Below are 15,281 nucleotides of genomic sequence, written 5' to 3' on the forward strand. Positions count from 1 at the left end.
ATTATTATTATTATTATTATTATTATTTTAGTAAATATAATACATTTTCACAGAACAACTGTTCTTTCGGGCCACTGTCAGTCATATACCTGAAAACACAGACAGCTGAGCTGCATTTCCAACATGAACCTGAGGCACCAAAGATATTAAGCCGTTCTGAATCCTGTTCTCTCTCTACACCCGCTCCCTGGGCCCCCTCATTGCATCCTATGGTTTCCCATACCATTTCTATGCTGATGATGCTCAGATTTTCCTCTCCTTCCCAACCTCTGACTCCACCATCCCCTCCCGTATCTTTACCTGTCTGTCTGCTATCTCCTCCTGGATGCACTCGCATCACCTCAAACTCAACCTCTCTAAATCTGACCTCCTTTTCTTTCCCTCCTCCTCCTCCTCCTCCTCCTCCTCTGATCTCTCTATCTCCATTCCTCTGGAATCTACCACACTCTCTCCCTCTTCCTCCGCTAAGAACCTTGGAGTCACCCTGGACCCCTGCCTCTCTTATTCCCAGCACATCTCCACTCTGGCACGCACTTGCCGATTCTTCCTGAGCAACATACAAAGAATCCGACCCGTCCTCACCAATTACGCCACCCAGCTCCTGGTCCAGGCCCTGGTACTCTCCCGCCTAGACTACTGCAACTCCCTCCTGGCTGGCCTCCCTGCGTCCAACACCCGTCCGCTCCAGCTCATCGAGAACTCTGCTGCTCACCTGGTGTTCTCTTTGCCTCGCTTCTCCCACACAACTCCATAACTCCGCTCATTCCACTGGCTCCCGATCACCGCTCGCATCCAGTTCAAGACTCTTGTACTTGCCTACAGATGCCTTGACCAGACTGCAGCCGGTTACCTCCAGACCCTCATCTCTCCCTACACCCGCACTCGACCTCTCCTCTCCTCCTGCACTGAAAGACTGGCTGTACCTCCTCTACACTCCCCTACCTCCAGAGCCCACTCCTTCTCCACCCTCACCCCACAGTGGTGGAATGACCTTCCTACAGATGTCAGGACTGCCCAGTCCCTGACCACCTTCCAGCGCCTCCTCAAGACTCACCTCTTCAGACAGCACCTGTAGAACTCCTTTTCCCTCTGGACACTTATCACTCTTCCTTAAATGCGCTTTACTTGCTCTTATCTGCTCCCTATTTTACTGCATTTAATCATGTACTTTCGAGTACTGTAATCTGTCACAAGTGTTATTTAATCTGTAGTATTTTGTATTTAATTATATCCTGATGTAACTATCACTGACACTGTTATCTGCTCCGTTATTGAATCATATTTTGTCATATACTTGTACTTGCTAGAACCGAAGTAATTGTATTTTATCCTGCTCTTAATTGTATTAATACTTGTACTGTGATTCTTGAAATGTATTTTTATTTACGACTGTAAGTCGCCCTGGATAAGGGTGTCTGCTAAGAAATAAATAATAATAATAATAATAATAATAATAATAATAATAATAATAATGTTAGATGTACCCAAGAATACTATCTCTATTGATAATTAATAACTTAACATGCTGTCATAGCCAGAAATCAGAGAAAGTAATTCCACATTAATTACCTCTATTTGAAGAATTGGTGCCTTCATCATGGTCTTTGAGTGCCAGTTCTTGCTTGCCAAGGTAAACAACAGAATCAATAAAGCGTTTAAGAACCTCATGATTTTTTCTCATGTGCTCATTGTGATGTATTGAATCCCTACGCTTCTGCTCATCCAGCTGAACATCAATCCGGGTTCATCCAAAAGTTTTGAGTGTTACAGTGGCTCGCAAGTGACTTTGGGAATGCTCATGTTTTTGTGCTGACTTCATTAGCCATCCTAGATTGCTGTAGCCAGTGCTGTTCCATATCACCTTTTCTGTACTGAACAAAATACAGTTCCAGCAGTATAGTTAATTCTCAATAACTAGCAATATCGCACGAAATTCAGCTATTCTTACACCCTTACCTATACTTATGTCCTGCCTCTGCTCACTAATGATTGGACATGATTCACATTACCTGTTTTTCCAGTGGCAAATGTATAACACTCCCCACAAATTATCAAAATTGAAAACATTGCTCTGACTTTTGACCTTTAAAAATACTACAAAACATTGCATAACAGGTACAACTAAAATGTCTTAATGGACAAATAAATGCCCCTCAAAACGAGCTACAACACGCTACGTTTCGGCACGTTATAAACCAAACCCCATGCATTTAAATATATGCATTCCTGCAGTATACCTCGTGAGTCACTTACGAGTTAAAGGTCAAGACGTGAATTTGTTGCAGACGCTATTTAAAAGATAAATCCATCTAGATATTCTTACGCATTTGTTTCATGCAGTATATATATCTATGGCAGGCTGGTATGCAAAACATTTGACCACCCTACTGGACTAGCGACACATGGGAGTACAAACGGCATTTGGAAAGACTGACTTGTAAAGTATGAATGTTATGTTGTGACTGAAAAATGTATTTGAGTTTCTTTCTGAAATCCGGATGTGGGTAACTGCTCGCATTGGGCTACACCTCGTGGCATTCATGAGTCCTGCCGGAGCACTGGCTATGCATCACAGGGATTTTGCACAAGCAAAGTGTCTTCGGTGTTATACATCTCCAAGGAGAAGTAACAATACAACAATGCTTTTTACGTTCTTACCTTGTGGATTTTGAGCCAGAGGATTACTGGAACATGAAACATTTGGCTACAGAGTGATGAAATGAAGTAATTGCTGCAAAATTAAACATTTTGTAAGATGGATGTGGTTTTTAGACGATTCCTTTCAGGACGTTTTCCTCCCGAATCCTGGACTGGTCTATGTTTGGAGAGTCGAATCCATAATGCGAAGTTAAGGGACAACATTGATATGACCGGTGGGGGTATGTAATCAAATAAACAACAAGTGGTCATTCGAAAACATGGCAGAACTGAGGTGTAAAATAGGTTTATATTAGGGGTGGGCACCAACATCGATATTCTGATAATATTGATATTTTTTGATACCGATAATTAATTTCCATACCACGATATCGTGGGATTAAAAAAAATAAATAAAATCACGTACACCCACAGAGACTAATACTGCTAAAAATACAAACTCAGTATAATCAAGTTTATTTTATATTAAGATACAAAAAACCCTATACATACCAATCACTGTTAGTCTCGTAGGCAAACATCACACATTAAAGTATTATTATTTTAACTAAGTTAAAATATGTTATTGCTTTTCATATTTAAATATCTGTTGACGTATATATATGTTTCATATTGCAATTGTGTTATTATATGTTTCTGTGTTTTGGAAGACTTCAATATTATGAATATCGATATACAATTTTCATATTGTTGCCCACCCCTAGTTTATATACCTTTTATAGGCTGAAGGGAACTTGCCGGTAATTGGCTTGTAGATTAACCAATAAATGTACTCGGCACTTGTATATAGATTTCCTGCCTGAAAACAAGTTTGATATTAAATTCGATTTAGATTTGTTTAAGAAACATTGGAGTTAAGGGACAGGTTGATCTGAGCAGATCCAGAATTGAATACATGCTTATAATATTTTGACAGGTATTTCAAAACTATACCTGAGAGAACACAGCTGGTGATTTGTAGCACCGCAAGATGTTTGTATTCACAGCTTGTACTCACATAGAAAATAACTTTGAGCAAGGGTATGCAGATATCACAATTGTTCAATTGACATTACTTATTTATATATTTATTTTCCATACAAGTAACAAAAAAGATACACTGGGATTTAAAGTTTTATTATTTGTAAAATGTTTCTGGCTGATTCTATAAATGGTTGGTGTTTTGCAAGTCCAACACTAGATGCCACCACGACTATTTACCACTGACCAATTAAGCAAGATCTAATTGTTAATATTGGCACTCAAAGATCAGTTACAAATAATAAGAAACATTTCGACTTCACCTTTCGATGATGCAACAGAGTTAAAGTCCAATTGATTTTGCTTTTGACAAGTAAACTATCAAGTCTAATATCTTCACAACCAGCTTGATGATACTCTGCATTCTCACATTCATTTGCATTGGATTCACATGAAAGGCCCGGCCCACACACAGTTTATATTTGGTATGTATGTATTACAAAATCTAATTTTTGAATCTAAAATTTAAAATGAATCACTCTCATTTTGTAAATATTTGTTAACATGTGCTTCATCACCAGAATCCAGTCCTAACTATCTTGTTGATTCATCTGTATCGATACTGTTATATAGATGAGGTCCCTTAAAACATGACACATTTTCAAATTAAAATAATAATTTGTTTACAGTTTCATTGCTTGTTTGGAATTTCAGTTGTGTAAATACAGTTTGTTTAGAGGCAATCAACTACAGCTGAAAACATCAATATTATGTACTCTATACACAATGTCCACAAAGAGATACCCAAGTAATAAGGAAAAGACTTCTGAAGATCACCAGAGCTTACAATTATATATTTACATTAGTTTTTGGAGTGCTTCCGTTGTGCAGCAGGCAGTTCATTGTGTTTTTATTTAGGAATAGTGTCGAGCCATCTCCGAATCTCATCCTTGTTCCTCTTCACCCATTCAATGTTGTTATTCAGAGTTTCCAGAGCCTGCTTCCGTGGTGTCTCTCCTGCGCCTGCCTCTGGATATTTCTCAAAGAAGTTTTGCATCTACAATGTTTAAAAGACATTTTTTTTTTTTTTGCTTACCACTAAAGTAAATCAAAATAACTCATCTGGAAACATTCTGTGCTCTTTACCTGCCACAGCTCCAGTTCTGTATTGAATGTTCCTGAAATGGAGTTTATCAAACGACCCAAGTTTCTGTCATTAATGGTAAATCTGAAAAAAAAAAAAAAAAAAAAAAACTAAGCAAATTGGGATCCAAAAAAACTATTAACAGAGAAATAGGACCCAAATGCTGTGAATATCATTTTTCCAGTCAGCTGCCAAAAGCTACGGTTATGAAATAACTTTCACACAGCATCCCTAAACCAGTTAAAACCAAAGCAGTTGCTTGTTTTATGTCAAGTCAACCTTTCCAGAATCTTCTAGAACACTCCTATCCACAGAACAATTTTACCCTAAATCAATTACTTGGAGAATAATGGCTACCCAAGTATTATTTGTCCCCCAAAATAACATACTTGCTTTCGGGCAGCTTTTAGAATAAGTTAATAGTCACAATAGGTAATGGACTAGAAAACGCTATTTTCTGACTAAGTGGGACTATTCATTCTCCTGAAGTACTGTATCTCTTTTTAAAAACAGATTGCCATTTATAGGGACCCATAACTTTGATTGGTGCCAGATAGAGGTACAGTAACCCATTGCATATCCTTCTGTCACATATCTGCCCTAACCGTTTATCCGCCATGATCAATCTCTTCAGCAATGTTAGTTTATTATTGAAGAGAGAATATTAGTTCAGAGATTGGAGATCCTACCAAAGTTTTCGTACACTGTGTTGTATGCGCTCCATGCGCAACCATTGCTGGTATTGTCATGTGAGCTGTTCAGTGTGTTGATATGTAAATAAATCCTGTTCGCCTGCAGGGTGTATCAACTTCAACCTCCATCTCGATCTCCTGCCTGTCACTCAGTAGTGAATGCACACATCCACGCAGCAGACGGCTACCCTGTCACAAGCATTAATACCCTGTATCTTTCTAAACAAGGGATTTAAGGGAGCTCCCTAATAAAAGATAAATCTCAAATACAATAGGGTAAATCTATTTTAGGCAGGATGTAGAACATTTTGGGTAGTGTAGTCTGAGAGGTTAGAGTTAAAAGATCTCTTGAATTTGGTTGACACAAAATAACGAATACATTCTTCTTATACTTGTCATAAATAAAAGGAGAAGTCTCTGTATTACAGTTAAATAATAATATCCTCCACAATATTACTGAATATGACACACCTGTTCACCAAGTACTCCCAATTCAACCGTGTCCAGTCCCAGGCCATAGTATTTCCATATGCGTTATATGAGATATATTTTACAATGGTAAACACATCTTGACTCTTGACAATACTTTCATTTTTGATGGATTTTAAGAACCTGTGAAAAGAACCTGTCAATAATAGTCACACAGAAAAACAGGTTTTGGTTTTATTAAATCTAAACATTAGAATTATTGTTGGAATCTATTCCCGAGATTCATACACTCTTAAGACTGTTATCCAACTTTATCACAGTTAAAGCATTATGTGTAAGTTCATACATGCAGGCACCTCTACTATATGCTAATCAAAACACAACCTAACAAATTACGGTAAATTACCCTTGATATTCAAGGTACATTCTCTAGCAATAATTACATAACTAAAGTGATTATACCTTTAGGGTGCATCTTTAGACCCAGGAGCTTAACAAAATATATTTGCGAGCTATAGGTTGCATGAGGACGTAGGCCAGCCCTGCAAGTTTCCACCTGAGCACACTGGGCATCTGGCTAGTAAATGCTACTATACTGCACTGAGGTGACTCAGTCTCTGATGAGCATTAGCACCAGAGCCAATACAAAGCTTCCTGTGGATCCCCAGTGAAGATCTCTAACTTTGATAACCAGAACGCAAACTTGCACTTCTCTGACTGTATGACTTTGTTCTAAGATCCTATCATTTTGTGTTACTTTTTCATGGACAAGAAATGGCCCTTTCCCTGTAGTTAATAATCTTAATATATAAAGAAGAAAGTTTGTCTGTCTGTCTGTTCCTTTATGCATTAGGACCCCGCAGGAGCCAGTGCAACCAAACTTTGCATGGCCTCCTCCTTCATCCAGGGGAAGGTCAAGGGCTATGTTTGGATCCAAAATTTTGACCCCCGGAGTAGTAACCCCATTGCTGGATCACTACAGTAGCCATATCTCAAACAAAAGAAACACACAAAACCAATCAATAAATAAAAATAACACAAATTTTTAAAAAAAATTAAATGGCAAAAACCATATAAAAAAAAAAAGTTAAAAAAAGGCAAAGGGGTCAGAGTGCATTGTGTGACACCCAAGATTGGTAACTTATAGGAAACTATAAGGCTACCGTTCCCCAATTTGTCATGCATGAAATACTGAAATATTGAATTTCCCTGGGCAGCGCCGGGTACTACAGCTAGTAACAGATAATGTACCTGTCCAAAAGCTTGATGTCCTGCACTGAAGCTAACCCATTCAGCAGCTTGTCCTTTTCCTGAGCAAGACTTGTGTTGGTGTATATTTCGAACATAGCATTCCAAGATTCCTCATCCCCAGAATTCTTCATTCCATAGCGGTATACCAAGAGTCTAAGGTTAACTGGAACGCTGCAATCATAAATGGTATTCATGATTTATATCTGGAATTATGTGTGTGTGTGTAAGGTAGAGAGTGCATACTGTACATCATACCTTATCAATAAATCCAGGATCCAGGAGTGAACATAGTGTTAACTAAGATATACAATTTAGATTAAGCTGCTTGTGTTTGGTTCAGATTGATACTTTCCTATTACTAAAATACAGATTTTTCCCATTGTATCATATAGAAATATATGATACCCTGGATGGGTTTTCCTTATACTCTCTTTTATTTTAGTCAATCCACAGCTACAAATAAAGGCAGCCTTGGTTGTTTTGCTTTAATGAATTAATTAAATAATAGTTGACATGCATATTGACATATTGTGACCAATCAATTTGTCCACAGCTATATGTACACCATTAAAAAATAAATAATACATTCCATCTTGATAGACTGGGATAAATCAGCTAAAACATCTTCTTGTTCTTTCTGTTCTCCTTGATGAAGAAGTGAAACATCTAATACTGTCAATAATGGCATACCATACCTTGCAATCACCCATCAATCCCCAATTTATTTTTAAAACATGTATTTTTTGCACACATGAAATGTTGTTGGTCAGATTACAATTTGCAACAGTTCTTTTTCCATGCTGTTGCATATCTTTTTTTAATATAAAAGACAAATAATATATTCAATGAGCACAGCAGTTAAACCACATATGTACATATGTTGGAATGTATGTGAAGTATATATTTCTAAAGACATATCTATGGTCACCTTATGTTTTTCTTAAGCCACTCGTTAAATAAAGCAGAGGCATTATTTAAAGCATCTTGGTCATCCATCTGGCAAGCAATTCCCAAGACAGTTTCCCTCAGTAACCTTGCAAAGAAACAAAGAAAAAGGTTTTAAAATCCTTTTAATCCTTTTCTCTCACTTCAGATTTAGAATTAAAAATAGACACACAAAAATCACCTGTCCAAGTGGGATCCTGTGTCTTCCCACCCCAGATGGTCAGCAATTGGTTTAACTTGATCACGGAAATAAGTCTGAAAACAATTCCAAACATAACTTTATTCCTTTTGCTCAGTCCGTGCAAGTGGTTCTTCAAACATAAATCTTTTTACAAGTTAATGTACCAGATAATAGTAACACCCAGGTGTACCAGGTCTACTCTGAGATTCATTTTCGAGAGATCTGTATTGAAGCTACATTGTGTGTTTAAACATCCGAGTTTTAAAAAGTTACCAGGGTGTGAGGACTAAAACAGAAAATAAAACAACAACCTTTGCATTTTATGTAATCAGGAGATCCAGGGTTACAGTGTATTTATGGTGTTGCTATCCTTATATCCTGCTGTAGTGGCTTTAAAAAAAAGTGACATTATTTAAAAGTCACAGCTCGTTTTCACCAGCAGCGAAAGCGCAACGCCAGAAAGCTGGAACGTAGTACTGCTGCACTGCCATGTGACGCACAAACCGAGCGCCTCACAAAGCTGCTTGTTACCATGGCAACTCACCACACTGGCGAGAGACGTTCAATTGTTAAGGTAAACGAACACGGCAAGTGCATAAGGCAGGCAGCGATGTGAACAAACTATTGTTAGCCATGTTTCCTTCTTTTAACCAAATAAGGCAGTTTCATCTCTTTTAATCATATAACTGTCAATTTCTTGCCACAACATGACAAGCTGCCTTTTTTTTTTAAATGAATGATTTTGTGATATTGTATTTGTTTCTTTATAGCGAATGTTGCACGCTGGTGTCACGTAATGACTTGTAGAACTAAATAATATGTGGTTTTAAGTTTCTCATTTGCGAATTGATTATAAAAACTTGTATCCACAATTCTGTAAGTTGTGTGTTGTTTAGTGCTAATGTTGCTTTTTTAATTGATTTTCGTGTATATTTTACACAGCGACTGCAGTCTGTTATTTGAATGCATTAAAATGCTCTCAGCGGAGGGATGTATGAAATCAGCTGAACAAAGTGCATTTACTTTTAGTACATTAGCCATTGAGTGGGGGTGGTAATATATATTACAGTGTTAATATATGTATATTAACATTTTCTGACTTGGTTCATTTAGCCCTAAACACAAAACTTTAAGGACAGTTTATTTCATGTTATTTCTCAGACAGCTATTGATTCAGTAGTTTATTTTACCTTGAATGTGTTGTAAAGTGTATCATCATTCATCAGCATGTCTGTCACGTATGATATGGAAGAAGACACTCTTTGCCAAACTAAGTATTCTGTTTCATTTGTCAAGTATTTTGTGAGGTTTAAAGCATGTTGATAATCAAGAAGATCTGCCCTGCAAGGAGAAAACAAAATTCACTGCTGTTACAGAGCTGCAAACCATCATATTATATTGATGGGACAGGCCATGTGTGCCAAAGATATTATAATAAATCACATTGTTAAATATGATTATGTGACTGCTCTGTGTGCATTTGCTCAGCAGATAAAAGTGTTGTGTACATACCTTGCCAGAGAAAAAACATCGTCTATGAGCCCAGCTCGGTCAGCAATGCTATACATCTTTAAAACAAATCAATAATTGAACTTTAACAATGGCTTTACATTTGCATAATAACTGAACTACAGTATAACTATATAGTATAAATAAATTAAAGCACCAAAATATTTTAACAAATATGTTAATGAATGTGCATTGCACAAATAATAAAATGGTAATGGAGGGTAAAATAAAATGTAGCCATATGTTCTTTAAATACAACAAATTACTTGGGTTAGAACTGAAGTTACTTACAATCAAAAGGTCAAGTAGGGTGTAAAGTTATATGTCAGATATAAAAATAATAATAATAACAACAACAACAACAACAACAACAACAATAATAACTAGAGTTGCCAGCAACATTATGGCTTCCAGTACCAATACCAGTACCAAACACTTTAGCAAATAGTGCAGAATGCCAGTACCAGTACCACTGTCTCAGGAGCTATAATCCAGTTTTACATTTGACCTTTAGGAGAGGTCAAAGGTCACATGCAATTACATTTTTTGATAGAGCATACATGAGTTACTATATGTGTTCCAAAGTAACCATGGCCCTATCTGCACTCTATAAGGAGTTATTAGCCAGTTTTGTATGTTGATGATGTCATCCAATGTGGCTGCCATTTTTTTTTTATTGTAGCAACTTCCCTTGAACAATCTTTAAAGACAACCACACTAGGATCATGTGTGCCAATTTTTGGTTCAGTCGGTCTAGCGATTTCAGAGAAGAAGGTTTTTGTAACCAGTTTTGTATGTTTATGATGTCATCCAACATGGCCACCATGTTTTTTATTGTAGTAACTTCCCTTTAACACCATTTAAGGACAAGCACACTACTATCATATGCGCCACTGGGTAGCGGTTTGGGAGAAGAAGCTTTGTAGTTTGTGATTATGACGTCTGTACCATGCGATTTTTTATTTTATTTTATTTTTTTAATTTAGTCGTTGCCAATTAGTTTTTATTATTTTCTCCCCAATTTGAAATGCCCAGTTATTTTTAGGCTTAACTCACCGTTACCACCCCTGCGCTGACTCGGGAGGGGCGAAGATGAACACACGCCGTCAGCCGCCCGCTTCTTTACACTCTGCAGACTCACCTTGCAGCCGCCTCAGAGCTACAGCGTCGGAGGGCAACGCAGCTCTGGGCAACTTAAAGGCAAGCCCGCAGGCGCCCGGCCAGACTACAGGGGTCGCTGGTGCGCGGTGAGCCGAGGACACCCTGGCCGACCTAACCCTCCCTCCCCCCGGACGACGCTCCCTGGGAGCTCCTGTCCACGGTCGGCTGTGGAATAGCCTGGACTCAAACCGGCGACGTCCAGGCTGTAGAGCGCATCCTGCACTCTAGTGAGTGCTTTTACTGGATGCGCCACTCGGGAGCCCCTGTACTGTGCGATTTTGACGTCTTACGAACACCAGTTAATCTTGGACTATCCCTCAACAACTATACCAACTTTCAGCACTCTGCCTGGAAGCATCATAATAATAATAATAATAATAATAATAATAATAATAATAATAATAATAATAATAATAATAGTAATAATAATAATAAATAAATAAATACCCCTTTATCCATGGACAGCTGGAGAGAAATGTTGTCCCACATTTCAGTGTGATAATTTACTCTGTAGAATCCCAAGTGATCTCTATTTACTTTTAGCAGTCCATCATTAGTTGAATATCCAGCCAATGTAATTTCTTTGTATGGAAACCAAACATATTTTTTCAAAGAAAAGACATTGTAACAATAACATATTTTTCAACATTTATGAACAGTAAAGTGTTATTTTCTTCATAAATACAAAGCATATACAGTAGTGCATTTGTTGTAAGCAGTTCCCAAATGAAATATAATAAAAAAAAAAAAAGATTGAAGTACTATCCCTGCAAATTAAAATCCATGTCATGCTTTACACAATTTTTGTTCTAGAGATTTTTTGTCCAGAATATTAACATTCCCACATATGCAGAGTCTCAAAAAAGCATAAGGCAATGTATATACTTTGGGTGGTATATTATTCCAGGAGAAGAGATAACTCCCCACATAGCACCCAATTTAAAAGGTATCAAACATGTGTTTCTTAATGAAAATTACAAAATATATTTGGTTTTCCGCATTGGTAATTGCCAGTAACCCTCACCCCTTCCACCACCGCTAAGAAACCAATGCAATAAAAATGAATTCTCACTCAATAGTCATGTGAAGAACAAACAGTGCCTTTTGTGTCTTAATAATAGTTACTATACTTTACCATTTTCTGACATGTTAAAGATAGCGGTTCCGTTTTTTGTACTGTTCACTGCATGCCACTGTATAGGGATAGTCCATTTATAGCTGAAGAAAAATACAAAGAATCAGTATTCCTACTATAAGGTTAAAAAAAATGTTTTGTTTCTGATTATGGGTGAATATGAGCTATACAGCTATGGCCAAAAATCTTGCATCACCCTCTAGAATTAACTAATGTTGCTTCATAAAGTCGAATTAAACTTCTGAATAATGTTACGTTAACATATTGAATTACATACCGCTTTGTAGTTTTCCATATACTAATAAAAAACTGACAAAAATTGAAAAATGTGATTTTTAAAAATATAACATTAAATACTGTACTACTATCATGGCTTCCGGTTGACTTTTGCAATATCATTTAGTAGTTTCTTTGATTACATGATGTTAAATAAAATATCTATATATATATATATATATATATATATATATATATATATATATATATATATATATATATATATATATATATATAAATCGTCTCAATCCTAAAATTCTAGGTAATGGAAAACTTTTGGACAGATTGTATTTCACACTTTAATTAAAAATCTGCTGTTCTGTAACCCTGTAAATATAAAGTGTGTACTAGTATTTTAGAGAGACCACTTTAAATAGTTTTTTCATCTTGACCTCATTTTGAAATATGAGTGCAATGCATGAAATAACTCAAATAAGCCAGTCTCAAAATGCTGAAAAGAAAAGAAAACCTTTGCAAAATGTTACTCCTAGCGTGAAAACTAAGCCTGTATATAAATCAGCAGGCACTGCTCTCAATAATTGTCATTATGATAACCAACACAACATTATTGTCCACAAATAATACCATTCCTATTTATCTATAATAGCCCTTAACTTTATATTCTATTGTTATTTTCTGTTTTGATTAGACTAAACAAAATTACCCCAAATCTGTTGGCGGCTGAGTGATATCTGCTTTGGGGTCTAACAGAAAACGCTTTTGTGTCATGGAATAACTTTCTGACACATTCAGCAAAGGAAACCCCATCTGCTTTGTCCAAGTGTCCATCACTTCTTTCACTGGTTTCCCGCTCACCTAAACAAGAGAACAGCACACCATCACGTGCAGTCAGACATTGACGTGTTTCTTTTATTTTTACATTATGATAAAATGAGGTGGCACAGAAAGGTTTGCTGTTTAAGTAATCACAGAGAAAGTCAGCGTCTCAGGTGCGTAGAGTGGATTGTACCATTACTAATGCACTCCTTCAGGTGTATTCTTGTACTTGTAAATTTGCCTCGAAATAAAAAGCAATATACTACAAAATACAGGGCAAGTACCAGAGCCCTCTGATTGTACTGAGGATACTGAGTTGGAATTCTTTTCAGACAATCTTTGTCAGAGCTCTTGGTTTGCCCGGGGGAAATTACGTAAGTTCACGTGAGTTCAGGTCTCTACCTGTCATTGTTTTTGAAAATACAGGTTTCCTACATTGAGACAGGCATAGAACTGCATTTCAATATAGCATTTACTAAATGAAAGCATTAGCTCCTTAGTTCATGATTTTTGCTCACCCCTTTTCTGCAGACACATACCTTAGCAAGCGATTCCCAGAAGTTGTCAGTTTTTGCATTCTTAAATTGAAAATCCTTTAAATAGTTCTGTAAACAAGATAAAAAATGTAATATTTGTATGCACTTTTAATTTAGAGTAAAATAGTGTTCTTTAAACATATAACCAAAAGCATACACTTGCATTTTACTTTATTAGGCTACCTGGTATCTAGTAAATGACATGGGGCAGCAGTGTGGAGTAGTGGTTAGGGCTCTGGACTCTTGACCGGAGAGTCGTGGGTTCAATCCCTGGTGGGGGACACTGCTGCTGTACCCTTGAGCAAGGTACTTTACCTAGATTGCTCCAGTAAAAACCCAACTGTATAAATGGGTAGTAAAAACATAATAATGTAATTGTATGTAAAAATAATGTGATATCTTGTAACAATTGTAAGTCACCCTGGATAAGGGCGTCTGCTAAGAAATAAATAAATAATAATAAATGTGCCAACATCATAATATTAATATTATTACTACTCCTCCTCCTGATAATAATAATCTTTATTAAATTAAACCAATGTTGATTAATTTGTTTTAAAGTGTCTGATTAGGCTATGATTTGTACAAGATAAAGTTATTTAATCAGTAGATAATTAGCTTTCAATAACATATTGTGAAAGTATCCGCACATTCATTGACGTACATTAACGCTGTACCTACCTGACATCCCGTTTGAAAATGTTCTGGACTAATCCAGTCCTGAAGCATGCGTAACACTGATGCACCCTATGGAGAAGTGGATGAGATTTGTTAATCTGAGGAGGCACTTACGAGTCCTAAATGTAACCTGGGGCATAGGAAGTGAGGATAGAATCCCATTCTCATGGTCCAGAGCCCCCAGTAAAATAAAACCTGAAGATCATTTAAAACCATCAGTAAACATCCAAAGAAAGCTGTTACTTTGAGGTTTTATATGCACACCTGGCATATGCTGGTTTTTAACATATAACGCTTTTATTTATTTTTTGGATTAGAATGTAGTTGCACAATCTGCACTGGAGCATAACTGCCAGTGGTAAGATTTATATGGCACTTCCTTGACAAAAACATGTTTGTAGTAAAGCTACAATTCCAGTAGATGGCACTGTTTATGCATAATAATCATATTTAACTAATTGGACATCACTTTGTCTCCTTGTTCCCAATAAGTCTGTTATACAAATTAATTAAAATAAATAACATCAATACTTTGTGTTTATGTATTTATTTTTCTTATACTTGTAAATATCAGTGATTACCTTGCTATATGATATACCATCAAAAACCGATGTTATTTCAGCTGGGGTTGACACATCTACTATAATGGGATGGGAGGATAGCAGGGCATCATCTCGCATTACTGGTAAAACGTCATCGATGACCATCATATCAAGCTGCAAAATAAAGCTTAGTATTCTTCAAACATTTCTACAATTTTGTGATGTAATATAATAAGAGAACCAGATCATTCTCCCAAACAGATTAATTTGTATTAATACTTACTTGTTTTTATTATACACTGAAAATACACTGTAACTACCCCCAGTAAATTTACGGAGCAATTGAGCAGTTTTACCATGCTTTTCCCATGGTTATACTATGCATTTAGCATAGTTTACCATGGTTA

At 36.6% G+C, this 15,281-nt stretch overlaps 1 protein-coding gene across 2 annotated transcripts in view; it reads right to left on the reverse strand.

Moving 5' to 3' along the window:
• Positions 1-3,753: 3,753 nt before the first annotated feature.
• Positions 3,754-15,281, reverse strand: part of enpep (glutamyl aminopeptidase) — a 28,809-nt gene continuing 17,281 nt past the window's right edge. The window contains exons 7-20 of one of the 2 annotated variants that reach the window (XM_034015646.3): positions 14,914-15,048; positions 14,336-14,401; positions 13,658-13,723; positions 13,006-13,157; positions 12,066-12,148; positions 11,378-11,511; positions 9,773-9,828; positions 9,451-9,601; positions 8,261-8,334; positions 8,063-8,167; positions 7,135-7,305; positions 5,926-6,066; positions 4,765-4,846; positions 3,754-4,675 (exon numbers count right to left, since the gene is read on the reverse strand). In XM_034015646.3, the coding sequence (XP_033871537.3) occupies positions 4,529-4,675; positions 4,765-4,846; positions 5,926-6,066; positions 7,135-7,305; positions 8,063-8,167; positions 8,261-8,334; positions 9,451-9,601; positions 9,773-9,828; positions 11,378-11,511; positions 12,066-12,148; positions 13,006-13,157; positions 13,658-13,723; positions 14,336-14,401; positions 14,914-15,048 (1,563 nt within the window). In that variant the 3' untranslated portion in view covers positions 3,754-4,528. The remainder of the gene's footprint in view (positions 4,676-4,764; positions 4,847-5,925; positions 6,067-7,134; positions 7,306-8,062; positions 8,168-8,260; positions 8,335-9,450; positions 9,602-9,772; positions 9,829-11,377; positions 11,512-12,065; positions 12,149-13,005; positions 13,158-13,657; positions 13,724-14,335; positions 14,402-14,913; positions 15,049-15,281) is intronic. The other variant, XM_059000733.1, reaches the window with a different exon arrangement.

This window comes from Acipenser ruthenus, chromosome 2, assembly GCF_902713425.1.
Source record: "Acipenser ruthenus chromosome 2, fAciRut3.2 maternal haplotype, whole genome shotgun sequence".
Lineage (NCBI taxonomy): Eukaryota > Metazoa > Chordata > Actinopteri > Acipenseriformes > Acipenseridae > Acipenser > Acipenser ruthenus.